Source organism: Aplysia californica, unplaced genomic scaffold (genome assembly GCF_000002075.1).
Source record: "Aplysia californica isolate F4 #8 unplaced genomic scaffold, AplCal3.0 scaffold00110, whole genome shotgun sequence".
Lineage (NCBI taxonomy): Eukaryota > Metazoa > Mollusca > Gastropoda > Aplysiida > Aplysiidae > Aplysia > Aplysia californica.
Window position 1 is genome coordinate 863,410 of NW_004797380.1, and position 13,672 is coordinate 877,081.

The 13,672-nt window shown below is 38.5% G+C and overlaps 1 protein-coding gene across 1 annotated transcript in view; it reads left to right on the top strand.

The window, feature by feature from the left end:
* The window catches only part of LOC101851570 (A-kinase anchor protein 9), a gene marked incomplete in the record, with an annotated part of 155,691 nt that extends 145,107 nt beyond the window's left edge, over nucleotides 1–10,584 (top strand). The window contains 10 exon segments of the mRNA XM_035969062.1: nucleotides 527–649; nucleotides 2,707–2,802; nucleotides 3,589–3,705; nucleotides 4,882–5,299; nucleotides 5,646–5,858; nucleotides 6,421–6,620; nucleotides 7,132–7,398; nucleotides 7,860–7,994; nucleotides 8,523–8,594; nucleotides 9,402–10,584. Of these exon segments, the coding sequence (XP_035824955.1) occupies nucleotides 527–649; nucleotides 2,707–2,802; nucleotides 3,589–3,705; nucleotides 4,882–5,299; nucleotides 5,646–5,858; nucleotides 6,421–6,620; nucleotides 7,132–7,398; nucleotides 7,860–7,994; nucleotides 8,523–8,594; nucleotides 9,402–9,434 (1,674 nt within the window).
* Nucleotides 10,585–13,672: the final 3,088 nt, after the last annotated feature.

Genomic DNA, 13,672 nt, shown 5'->3' on the forward strand with positions numbered 1-13,672 from the left:
TACTCACTCTTCACCTCTAATAGTGTCCATGTTATTGTAAAAAGATTTAGTTAGAAATCATCTACAATAATTAGTCATGATATATGAGCTGGTCACTTGTTTTGTTAGATATTGGTGAGTTTAGATGACTTGGACAATGTTTGGGTGCGAATGTTTTTGCAGATTAGTAAGTTATGATTTATTGACGAACTTTTCATAATTGCATTCTCTTCCTGGGAGTCCAATGAAAAGGGGATCTCATGTCATTGTGAAGTACATATACTTGCACTTCAATTCTGTTTTGCTAAATCTTAGTACAGTCAGGAAGCTGACTTATAGAAACTGGATCGTTTTTCTGTCCTTTTTTTTCTCTTTTTTTCCTCTGTTTTTTAACTTAGTGTAATTCTGGAAAGGATTTAGAAGGAGAAAAACTATAGCAAAATGTTGCAAAATGTAAGTTTTTCAGTTCTTTGTACTCGGTGCAAAGAGATGCTTGTAGAGAAGTGTGTGGCTATTTTGACTTGTTGCTCCCACCTCCTCCCCGTAGACGGACAAGACCCGTGAAGTGTACGAGGAAAACCTGAACCTGCGGGACCGTGTGCACCAAAGTGAGGCTGAGCTCATACATCTGCGTAGCCTCTCCGACGATTTCAACAATTTGTCTGCCCGGGCAAGTCCTCTACACCCAGTGCCCTAACACTTTTTGTTTTTGGAAAAAATATGATGTGCTTTACATTTGTTTCGCAGTTTGTAACATTTTTTGAAAACTTGAAATGTACAATATGGTCACTCATTGGGTTTTGGTGCTCACTGTATATTCTTTTTTCATGATTGATTTGAAATGTTATGATTTTTTTTCCCCTTTTGCTATTGTTTCTGTGTTTAGATATGTGAAGATTTTACAATAACAATATTCTGTTGAGTGCAGGGATCTTAGTCTCAAACAGCTTAGTCATTTGGTATATCCTGTTGTCCATTTTTTTGTCTCTTCAAGTCTTAAACTTTACAGTTGTCATGAGCCCATGTTGAGGTTCATGGTTAAAGCTTGCCATGTTGAACTCATTGAAAATGTGGATAAAACTGTGCCTCTTTCCTTGACCTCAAGAGGCTTCAAACACATTGTTGTGCTTGAAGGATTTTTAACCCCATAATTTTCGATTGTTTACAAAGCTTCCTAGAAATTGTCTTCCCTGCTTTACTGAGTTAGTTCCAAATAGATAAAATTCTGTCAGTGATTACTTGTCCGAACAAAGACTATTCAAAGAAGAGGGACATTTCAAGATAGCAAAATGTATCATCCTTGGTCTGTTCAGTCAGCTTGTCATAATTCGACTGATACAGTACCAATAATATAATGGTGTGGGCTCTGTTGTAAAAAGTAAGTCATTGGTGCTACTTCCATTGAAATATAGCAGTAGCAGTAAGATAATGATTACTTTGGTTCATGTATTTTTTTCCAATGGTAAATACATTTGTCCAAAGCATAAAATTGTTTTTTAAAAGACAAAAAACCCCCGGGATAAACTACATTGAAGTTTAGAACACCCAGGTCATTTACATTGGCACTGCTCATCCCTCAGTTCTAAGCGAGGGTTATTGTGTCTTCCCCTAAGACTCTCCATAGTGGCTTCCAGTCCTAAAGATATTAACCGGCAATGTTGCATAAAACTGTAAAATTTCCTAGGATTATGTTCCCTTCAACCTGTGACCAGTGTTTGTAACAACGGAGGTGCACCCCCCTCTTCTCCCCCCCCCCCCCCGTCCCCATTTCAGTAATATTGATATGTTTATTTGCTTTAAGTTTTTCAGCTGAAGCTATTTCATTTTCTGTTCTTGCATGTTTTGGTCTGTTTGTATGATGTATTTAATTACTGCTTCACTCTTATTATGTTTACAATGATCTGTGTCAAAATATAATTTTTTCGCTCCTATTTTGATATCACTTTTGATGTTATGTCAAGCCCTTCGAGCCGGAACTGGTTTTCATCTCCTCCTACAATAATCCCAGTTATGAAATATGTTTTAATCGTGTATATTTGATGGGTTTTACTTGTAATACATGAGTTATGAATTGATGTCTGCCTTGTTTTTGATGAGGTAGACTTGTTACAAAACGAACTCTCTTTAAAAGATGTGTTTTGTTTTGGCAATGCTAATTTTTGGGTGATGGCAAGACTAATATTTTGTTGTAATGGAAATTTCATCTACTTTATAAATCTTTTCTCTGCTGGTCCCCCTCTCATACCTCCCCCCCCCCCCCCCCCCCCCCCCCCCGACCTGAACTGGAATCCAACTGCTGATTTGTATTAATTTTTGTTTGTCCATTTCTTTTCTCAGTATTTTTTTTCTGATTGTTTTTTGGTGGAATACAGAAGTGTAAATATGAATGCTAGGATTTAGTTTTATTTTATGATGCTGTTGTAATATTCAAAAGTAGCTGTAAGAGGCAGAGCTTCTGAATCTATGTTTATCTCAGGTAGAGGCATTCCACATGGATGTAGAGTTGTGAAGATTTTAAAAAAAACCCTTGTTCAAAAATACACCTTCGATAGTTCGAGCCAGGGTCTCATGTTGCCCAGTCCAGGAAGATGCCAATTGAGTTAAGGACAAGCTTGCACAAGGCACATTGAAGATATGACAGAAAGTTACTAATACTGAAGAACTCACCATGTCTGAGTATCTTATGAATAGATGTACTAACTTTTGTGTGTATTTTCTTCTTCACAGTATGATGAAATGGAAAACTTCAAGAATCAAGCTGTCACCATGATTCAACCTCTACAAACCCAAGTAGACAGACTAACTCGCAAGTGCCAGGAAAAGGTAAAAAGGAGCTGGTATTTTATGGAGTTTATACATTCCACTGCTTGCCTTTGTTCATAGTAATTAATCTTTATTGATTTCAGACTTTACTCAACTGTAAGTGTTGATTATAGCATCAGCATACACTGTCCTTATTGAATTTGGTGTAAAAATGTGTATTCTCTAGCTTATTTCAAATGTGAAGTGCAATATACAATCTAAAATGTTGTTATTGTAGATCAAGAATGCTTAAGTGGTGTAAAAAGCCACACACAAAAAAAACTGGCTTTAGCCTTTCCACTTATACCTGTCTTTTACAATTTTAAAAAGTTTAAGTAGGTTATCTGTTGTAGTAGATAAGCCACATCTCTGGGTTTTTTAAGTTTTAGTAAGCGTTTTACAGCACTTGCAACACAATAAGGTCATATAAGTGCCGAAGATTAGAGATGTTACAAGAGAGTAACAAACCCAAAAAAGAAGGAGGGGAGATAAAGACGATAGTTGTTTGATAGGAAAGAAGGAGCAAACCACACCAGAGCACCCGCCAACCACCAACACATCTCTGTTTACTCATCTAAATCAAAACATTTTCATTTCCAGGTGTTAATGACACTTCTCCCCCTCAAACTGAATGTACTTTATTTTATGTAAATACAAATGGAAAGGAACCTTGTTTCATGATAAGTTAAACATATACCGTACTCAATTCTAATTATATTTCCTAGCTATTTTTGTAGTGTTGGACAGAAGATGGTGTGCTTGAACATTTTTGAAGTTTGTTTCACATTTTTATTTTGTTTCTGGCAGGATGCTTTGCTCCGTCGTTTGGGAGCCGAACTACGTCATGTTTCTCACCGCCCATCCAGTGCACTGGATGACCTCACACGACTGGAGCAGATCATGAGTGTGGAGGAACACAACAAGGTAAAAAATGGGAAAACGGTAGAGGTTTAACTCCATCAACATATTTAGATTATTTAAGAGACGGCGGGACCTCCGAGTTTAACGTCCATCTCCGAAAAGACAGAGTCAAGTGCGAGATTTGTGTAAAGTGCCTTTCCCAAGGACACAACATCAGGCCGAGCTAAGATTCGAACCCCCAAACCCGCTATCTCATGATTACAAGTCCTGTAGCCTAACCACTAGGCTACGGACGTCACCCAACAAGGTAAGTGTAGGGCTGCATTTGGTAACTTTATAGAGCAGTATTCACCGGCTTCTGTGGTGTAGTGGTTAGACGCTTTGCTGTCGCACGTAGGAGACCTGAGTTCTATTCTTGAGTAGTGAGAAAATTTTTATTAAGTATCTCAGTCTTTCTGCAAGGATGTCGTATCCCTCTTAGCCCGGAGGCCCTTACAGGCAGGGTCAGAAACCCACCTCCTAAATGATCTAAATTGTGTAAAACCATGTACTTTAAAAAAAATTTTTTTTTAATTTAAAAGCTGGAATGGAAGGCAATGGTTTTAAATGAAAGGGCACTTGGTTTTGTGAGGTCTCTTTGAAGGAAATGGGAAACTGACAAACTGTGACAGTTTGATCACTGTTGATGTCCTTTAATACTGTAGAGAGTAACTTTGGAAAATAAGGGAGAAGAAGCAATGGCCAGCAGACAGATTTCTCCCCTTATACTCAAGGTGTTATTTTAGTGATTAATGTACAGTATATAAATGCATAAATAAATTCATATATTTTGTGCTCAGCAGTGTTAGTAAAATATCTTTATTGTATGTTGTTCAGGGGGTGTGTCATTGAACTTGACATGATATTTCTAGTTCAAAGTCAGTGCTGTCCTGTGGTGAGTGACTACGTTTGAATGTTTATGCATGTGCCATTGTAGAGCAAATTTTTCTTAAAAAAGAAAAGGGATCCTTTCTTTTTGTATTTTTGTTTTCTTTAAAGCCAGTCCCAATTGTCATTATTATTCTTATTGTTTCTAAATTCTACGGAACTTCTCACTGCTTATTACACGAGTGAGTGGTTGGAAGGTGCCACTATTTTGTCTATCGGTCTTGCTTTTTCCAAGCACTAAATGACCCTTATAATGTCAATATGCTTTTATTTATTCAAATAAACTGATCTGACCATTTCTCTGTATTTCAGAACCATTCACAGAACAGACCTAGTTTCCCACAGACATCAGAGAGGCACCAAGGACCCACACGATCTTCGTCTATGGATGACCTTGACCTGAGCTATCCCTTCAGCGACACAGACTCTATAGGAGGGGGCTCCTCAGGCAGTTCCATCAAGAAACAGCGGCCGACCCCGTACGTCAACAACCGCCCTCGATCTGCTGAGACCCTGGGCTCGGGCCAGAGGGCACAGCGCGGGACCCATGCACACTCGCGCTGGGCGACGTCTGGTCACAGAGCTCGGGATCATCAGCAGCTCCCGGGTGAGGCAGTGACCAGGGGGCAGTATGTGGCTATTGCTGACTACGATCCAGGTCTTTTCTCACAGTCGGGACGGCCCAGTTTGGAACTAGCTTTGAGAGAGGGAGATCACGTCTTAATATCAGGTAAATCAATGAGTCGAAATTGTTTCAGAAAATGATTTCTAACTAATTTGTTAACATTTGCAAATTGTTTTACTCGATTATTTATATGTCATGACAAATGAAAGGAATTTGTATTATGGAACTGAACTTTGTGTAAAAAGTTTTCCTGATGTTTTTTTCCTCCTTTTCATTAAAGAATATTATGGCTTTCATGCAAGCAGACCTAGTTTTTAAATGTCTTTGAAAGGAGATGGAAAAATTGAGCTTTTCAGAGACATGGACACAGGCATATTCATAATTGTGAATACGTTTAAAATTTCGAGGTGTTGGTTGCTGAACATGCTTCTTTTTTTTTTTTACTTTGCAGGTCTAATGGATCAGTGTGGCTATTATGAGGCTGTGGTCAACGGGCGGTCAGGTCTTGTGCCTGCTAATTACCTCCAGCCACTACACCTCAATGGTCATCATGCCAACCATCTCGGCCCCCGAGGAGCTCGGCTTGACCACAGTCCGGAGCAGGTGATGGATTTATACCGGCGGCTCCAGCAGCCGGACCCTGTCACAGCTCAGCATACACAAGGTAGGATAATCCAAACAGAGAGTCTGTTGCTTTGCTTGGTCTTTCAGATTCAGCCATCAAACTGCTTTAGGGTCAATTGTTCAGTTGAATAGCTCTGTTTCAATTCTTTTACTGTTTTGTCATATTATTTTTATGTAACTAAATGTCTACTTCATTTAAATCTCTTCATGTTTGGTCTATTCAAAAGAATACTGTTTAAAATCTCTCTCCTACTGTAATGGGAAAGACTTTTTCCAACTCATCAAAAATGTTAAAAGTGAACAGTGAAGTACCTTTATGAATTTTAAGTCTCTCTTCCCATGACTATACCATGATTGTTGCAAGGTTTTCCCCTATTGGAATAAGGGTATTTTCGGGGTGGTATCGATTAAAAGGAGGAAAATTTTAACTATGAGTCATGTAACTTACGGTGTTTAGAGGGATCGTGTTACAGAAATTAGTAAGTCAAGTGAAAAAAATAGAAGTGTTGTTTTCACCTGTAGCAATTCTTGTAAAATAGCTATGCCACAACAAAATATTCCAGGAATGTTACATGTACCAAATGTATTACTCTTACCCCCAGGTAATTTCTCAGCAATGAGAAGCAACAAGCTGAATGCAGCTGTCCTGTCACCAAATAAGAGGACTGTCCCGGTGCCGGACCCTCCTCACCATCTTCAGATCAAGGGGATTGTCAATGAGAAAAGCATCTTGTTGTCATGGTTACCCCCTGCTATGGACAATCAGGGAAACAGCAACGGAGTCAAAGTACTAGGATATATGGTAATTATTTTTTCACTACCTGACATTTTATAGATATATGAGTACTATACATAGAACGAAGGAGAGCAACACAGAGACAGGTAGAAAGAACGAGACATATACAGAGAAAGAGAGAGGCATACTAAGAGGGAGAAGGAGAGAGGGAGGGAGATTTTTATTCTTTCCTTTCCTCGACTGGAGTTTTGACAAGCGCGTGCTGACTTTGCTGTTACCATGATTGTTTGATGAGATATATCGTCCACGTGGCAATGGTAAAGAGATGAATGTGCCACAAAAACCATGCAAAAAGGTGCCGGTAAATACTACGCGGAATTTTCTTTTAAAGGAAAATGTTGAAAGTGGTTGCGAAGGAGACAATTTTATAACTTTTGAATTTGTTTTTTCTTCATTCTTTTGTGTTTGATCAAAATTTTGGTTTAGTATCTTTCTAAACAGCAGAGCATGTTCTTAAAGACATTCAGTCATGCAACCGCTCCTTTAAAACTAATATTAAATGTTCACTTTGATTCAGGTGTATCTGGACAATGTGGAGTATGAGCAATTGTCCAGTTCCCGCCAGTGTGAAGTGGTCATCGAAGGTCTCAGTCCCGACCGTCCGCATCGTCTGGCTGTCCAATCTCTCTGTTCTGGCGGGTACGCTTCACCGCGTGCTGAGCTGGTCTTTGAGGGAATGGTCAAGCTGAACCAAGGCCAAGTGGACGATGAGACGGAAGATCTTGACACAGACTTGTCCTCCGTCCTCAACAGCATCCAGTACAAGCGAGGTCACAAGAGAATGGTGTGTACCTTTATGTCAACTCTCTCAGGAAATTATGTTTTAGAATATGTTTCTAGGAGACCAAGTGCATGCCTCAGCACATAAAAACTTTATCTTTCTGCTCAACGAATGCACACTTCTGCTTGTCGTAGTTTAAAGCTAGGAGTTTTTCCATAGAAGCTAATGTTCTGTAGGCCTAAGGGGGCTAGGATCAAGGATGTAAAGACCTAAGTAACTTGATAATGTATGGGATGAAAAGGAATTTAGGAACAAAAGTTACAGGTCTCTTTTGTAAGCATTTTTACTAGAAAGAAATGTCCACATGCAATTTTTACCTGGTGTAGATGTTTCTCATGCTGTCCTACCAGTTACCTTCTTTACTTCAATACATCTACATTGCTTTTTTACTTATATTTAAGGAAAAACATGATTGATGTTATCTGTAAGTTTTTCTTGACAATATTCCATAACTGTGCCCTCAGGTGATGGCTCTCTATGACTACAGCCCAGAGCAGCAGTCCCCGCATGACTACACTACACTAGAACTGGCTTTCCACGCTGGTGACCTCATGCATGTGTACGGGGAGCCAAGACAGGATGGGTTCTATCATGGCGAGGTAAGGATGCTACCAGTGTTACCACGTTTCATCTGTGTTATTACCTGTGTCTTTTCTTTATGATCGTGTTAAATTAAAATTTTGTAGGAAGAAGCTGAGAAGGATAACAGAGATGATATCGGTGTCTTTTGTCCAAAAATAACAACTGTGGTCCAAGTTCTGATAAGATTTCCCCAAACAGAGGATTTCTGTTTTAAAGAGAAAGTCCCCACTCATAAGTAAAGCTTTTCTCACACATTGTGCACTCTTTCTCTCTTTCAAATACTCCTTTCCGTGAGTGCTTGACTTGAAAACTAATTTCTTTCAATTCGTAAACATTAAATGAATGGCTTTATTGCTTTTTTAAGTACCTAGTTATAAAGTTAATAATAGCTGAAAGAATTTCAGTCTCTGTAGGTTTCAACATAGAGGCGAGATGAGATGGAAACAGAAAAAATACTGCATTAGTTTGACTACCCTTTAGTTTAGTGTCCATAGCTAAGGAATGACTTGTATTCACAGCACAAAGTTTTGGTGTTTTTCTTTCAGATTGAGGACAAACGAGGCCTTGTCCCTGCTTGCTTTGTAGAGGATATCTCCAAGCTGAATAGAGCTCCTGATGTAAGTCACTGGCTTCACGTTCTGTGAAAATGGTGAAATGGTATGGGTTTAACGCCTCTATCAACACTGTTTGGTTATTCAAGAGACAGGACCTCCGAGTTTATCGTCCTTCTTCGAAAGGACCAGGTCAAATGGGAAATTCGTGTAAAGTGCCTTTCCCAAAGACACAATGTCAGACTGAGCTGAGATTAAAAAATTGAACCCACAATCTCATTCTATCACACATAACACAACTTGTAGTTTTTGATGAATAAATTTGGTAATGGTCGTTGAATTGTTGGGGCATGTTTGAAAGGGCAGATGTTGGGAGTTTCAAAATGATCCTAGAGCAAGCAGATGGATTGAAGTTCAGAATCGTTTCCTTGGTGGCATTTTAGAGGAGCATATTTTGTTTATAAATGGGAGATTGTGGTTTGCTCCCTTATGTTTAAGGTCTTTTCACTATCCTTATCTCCATTACATTCATGTACTTGAAGACTTGTCTGTTGGTGGTAGGAAGGTGTTCTGGTGTGGTTTGGTCCTTATTTCTTATCAAACATCTATTGTCCTTTCCTCTCCTCCTCCTTTTTTGTGTTTATTTCTTCCTTGTAACACCTCTAAACTTAAGCACTTAAATGGCCTTGTTGCGTTGCAAATGACATAAAGCTCTTACTAAAACAAACAAGAAGACTAGTCTTTCTGTGGACTCCCTTGCCAACACATTCATCCTCTTTGTTTACATTTTTATCATGTCCCTTGATGTGAAGTTGTGAGTTCTATGAATCTCCTTGTGTTGTATATTAACAGACTTTTTATTCCTTTTGGCAGAAACAAAAATCTTCTGGACATAAGAGCAGCTAACAGAAAGAGGAAGACAATCTATCTCTCCACACTCTATAGCCTCCCTCGAACTTCAAGGCGGCCATGACTGAAGAGCGCCGTGTCCAGAAGTCTACTGATAAGAGCAGACCATGGCACTTATGGAGTTAAGATCTGACTCGTTTACCTGGTGTCGAGAGATTCCGTCCAGCCCCAGACGGTGTGTGCCTACAGACGGACACCCACAAATGTCTGGGGATCATCGCATCCCTTGAGAATGATCTCTCTCTCTACCATAGTGTAATGTGTACAGCCCTTCCCAGGGTTCATGTACTTCAGACTGGCTCTGACCGCTAGTCTTGTCGCTAGACAACCTAATAGGCTGCAGTGTCCTTCTTTATCTGAGTGGATAAACTGCATGGAGCCTGTAAACGATCAGTTGTTTTGTTCTTGTTTTCATCAGAGTTTTTAGTGTAGCTCGTGTGTACATAACCCTGCCTCCCACCATTCTGATTTGACCATGTATAAGACAGAAATAACACAATTTAAAAGCATTCCTTTTTTTGTTTTGTTGTTATCATCCGTACATATTTTTATGTTCAAGTTCCTTTCTAGTTTGAGGCGAAATACAAAGCCGTATCCTTTGATGAATTTTGAAAGATTTCGGCTGATGTTCCTTTGCCGTTGTGGTCTATCTATTTGTTCACCAATAACAATGTAACGAAGTGTATAAACTGTATACATTTTCCCATATGTTACTTTTCTGTGATAGCAGTAATGTACTTATTTAAGTCTGAAAAGGATATTTTGCAAATTTGTATAGTGATCTGATCAGGCATTGACGAAATAGGCCATTGCGCCTTCTCATATTTTGATATGCATGAGCATATATGCAAGCATCAATCTAAGTTGACTTCATCACAGTTGTTTTATAAGCCACAAATCTCATGATAGTTAACTTTATTGATAATTCCATCCCATTGTCAGACTGTATGAAAACGTATAAAGTGCTGTCAGCAATGTTATATATTATATAAGCATTTTAAACGGGTGTCTAATAATGAACAAAATCTATTATGTTCTGTAAAGTGCAAATTCACCACCCTATGCAAAATGTTTGAATTATATATGCTTTTTCAGCAATGGCATTTTTGTATTAAAGAAATAAATGAAATGATGATTATGATCCGTAGCAAATGTTTTAGTTTTCGTTTTATCAGAGAAACTGCATATTGTACTGTGTGCCTTGTCTCCTTTAACATTGTGAGATAATTTCTGGGTTGAATTTTGTTTCACATGCTCAGAGACCAAATTTTCCCTCAGCATTGAGTCTGGGCGGTCTAAGAGTAAATTTTAAATGATGAAAACCCTGTGTCAAGTCCCAACTCTAATGGCATCAAAGTATACAAAATCTTCCACTCTCTAGACAGGGGCCTGAACATGTTCCTGTTAATCACTATTTCTCTGCAAAAAAATTGAAAGAAGAGACGAGAATGAAGACATGTTTGTTTGGTTCAGGCTGTTTGACATCTTGGAACCCTGGACTAACAGGGTCGAACAATAATGTCTGGCTTGCAGAGTTTTGAGAAATAAGCTTTCTGAAATCGAGATTCTATCATTACTTTTATACATAAAACCTTTTGCTTCTCTAAGAATCAACCAGACTGGAGGTCAGTCAACTGTGACACTATGTGAGAGGAACACATCTTATGAAGCCTAGTTATGTATTTGTCTCTATTATGAGAAAACTTGTCTTCAAGGGTGAGCATCATGATTCTTGAAGAATTTGAACACCTCTCCTCTGTACCTTTACAGTCAAGCTGTTTGGGTAGAGGAAGTCTATCTGTCAGAATATATCCGTGACTGTGGCCATTAAACTTCATTTTTTTTTGCTTGACATTCTCTTTAAGTCCATCAGAGATGGAGCACTGATGCCTGTGGTGTAGTGATTTGATGCTTCGCTGTTGCACACGGGAGACCTGAGTTTGATTCCTGAGTGGGGAGAAAAATTTAATCAAGTATCTCGATCTTTCTGCTGGGGTGTTGTATCCCTCTCAGCCAGGATTGGCCCTGACAAAAGGGATTGGAAGCCTGCCTCATAAATAATCGATATTGTGTTGAAGGGGGCGTTAAAAATACCTGCATTAAAAAAACACGAGACAGAGCTGCAAAGGGAATGCAGTCTCCCACAGCATCTTGATGAGACAGTAACGGACACTCACACTCTCACACTTTACAAAGGAGATCTGTTGAGGTTATTCAAAATGGGAGATAACATTATTTCAAGGGTCCTACCAGTCATACATACACCCCCCACCCGCCTACCTAAAATGAATTGAACGGGTGCATAATTCTACCTGAGCTCCAAGCACTCAATTTTCTAAAGAAAATTCCACCATCAAGCAGTTTGTGAGACATGGCAAAACAAAATCTTGCTTAGTAGCCTACTTGAAATGCTCGGAAACAGCAGAGTTGCAAGACAGAACATAAAGGATTCATGCTTATTCACAATCTTCAAGCGCTGTGCACAAATGAGGTGCCATCTATTAAATTTGCCTCATATTTGGCATTTTAACAATTTTAACGCCACAAATTCTTTTTACAGGAAGAAAGCGTAAAATGTAACACGGCTTGGACTAGAAATAAGAAATATGAGGCATACTGACAAAATGATTATGCATCCGACACAGAACGGCTTTTCTTCTCCTGGAAGAAGGTATTTGTGTGTTAGGGCCGTGTGTCCGATGCGTAATCGAGTAAAAACAACTTCTTCTCTTCTAGAGAGGCCTGAAGGATTTCGCGGTCCCAGTTTGGGTTTAATGTTGTGCAGTTTGTTATTAGTTTGTTTTTTCCAATGGCTCTCCCACAGACTGGAGGAGTACTTTTTGACTTTATTTTTAAAGTCAGTCTGTGGGAGAGTGTTCGTCATTGATCCCAACAGAAGGGATAAGGATTTCTTCTCCAGGTCATCTAACTGCTCGTTTCCTTGCATGCCCACATGGCTAGGTATCCATGAGAATACTTGTATAGATGGTATTGAAAGTGAAACAACAGTACTAGCACAATTGATACAAGTCACACAACTCTAGAATAAGCTATAAAAATTAAATATGCTTTTATTACTTGTATTTGTAAAATATAATAATGTATAGAATTGAGTAGCATAAACACGGCTAGATGTACAATTATATAAAAGCTACAAAGCTAAAAAGATATGAATCCATTCTCCTATAGTCAAAAGATGGCATTTGCAATAACCAAATATATCATTTCTGATTGCATACGAAGAATTCACAGCTTGGTATGAATATTTATGAGGCAAATAAACATTTGCCGTGGGCTATCCATTGCAATCATAATTATAATTGTCTCACGATAACATATCGGGGGAAGTTCTGAACAAAGAAAAAAACTGAGATATGAATTCAAACCGACATAAAAATTTGAATATTCTGCATTATAAATGTAAAGTTGCAAATCTGAAGACAATTTGGACCCTCTCTTGCGCATCTATTGCAATGATGCAAGCTATAAAAAAATATGCTACTGTAAACATCCGACTTTCTGGTCAAATGATATAAAATGCACATAGGAAGACTAACTGGTCCACTAGAGATATCACTACTGTAAAACTAAAGATGATACAAAAATCAAAAGGAGCATTAAAAGCTCTTTCACAGAGAAATTACAGCTATAGAGAAATGATTGTCACTCTGATGTTGTATGTGCTCAGTTTTCATTCCTTAGATAAACTGACCACAGACAGCCTTTGACCAGACAACATTTTACTATGGCACTCTAGGACATGGACTGTATTAATGTGAAACGGTTAACTAATCCGGGCACTATAAAGTGTTTAAGCACAGAGTCATTTACAGTTCAAGTCTGATCTGTATAGCATAAAATATTGATTTTAAAAATTAAGAAATGTGATTTAAAATTAAACTGAAAATTCACTGTCATTCTGGTGATGATATCAGTTATATGTGACCGTTTCGGGAATAATTTGTCAATGACTTCGTGCTATTACATTATGTAGACTATCACTTTCACTGCTCGGCAAACAAAAAAACCCAACCCATACTTTGATTAGCGGGGGTGGGGGCTCAACCTTTTTCGACCTATTATCTCTTGGTTTATTTTCAAAAAGCAAACCTATCTTCAGCTTCTTTTGAGGATCAGTAAGAGTTTAAGTTTCTTTTATATTCCATTTAAGTTGAAGTTAGTATTAGAAATTAAGAATAAAACATTTCTATGCTAAGGATTGAGGATTGGAAATC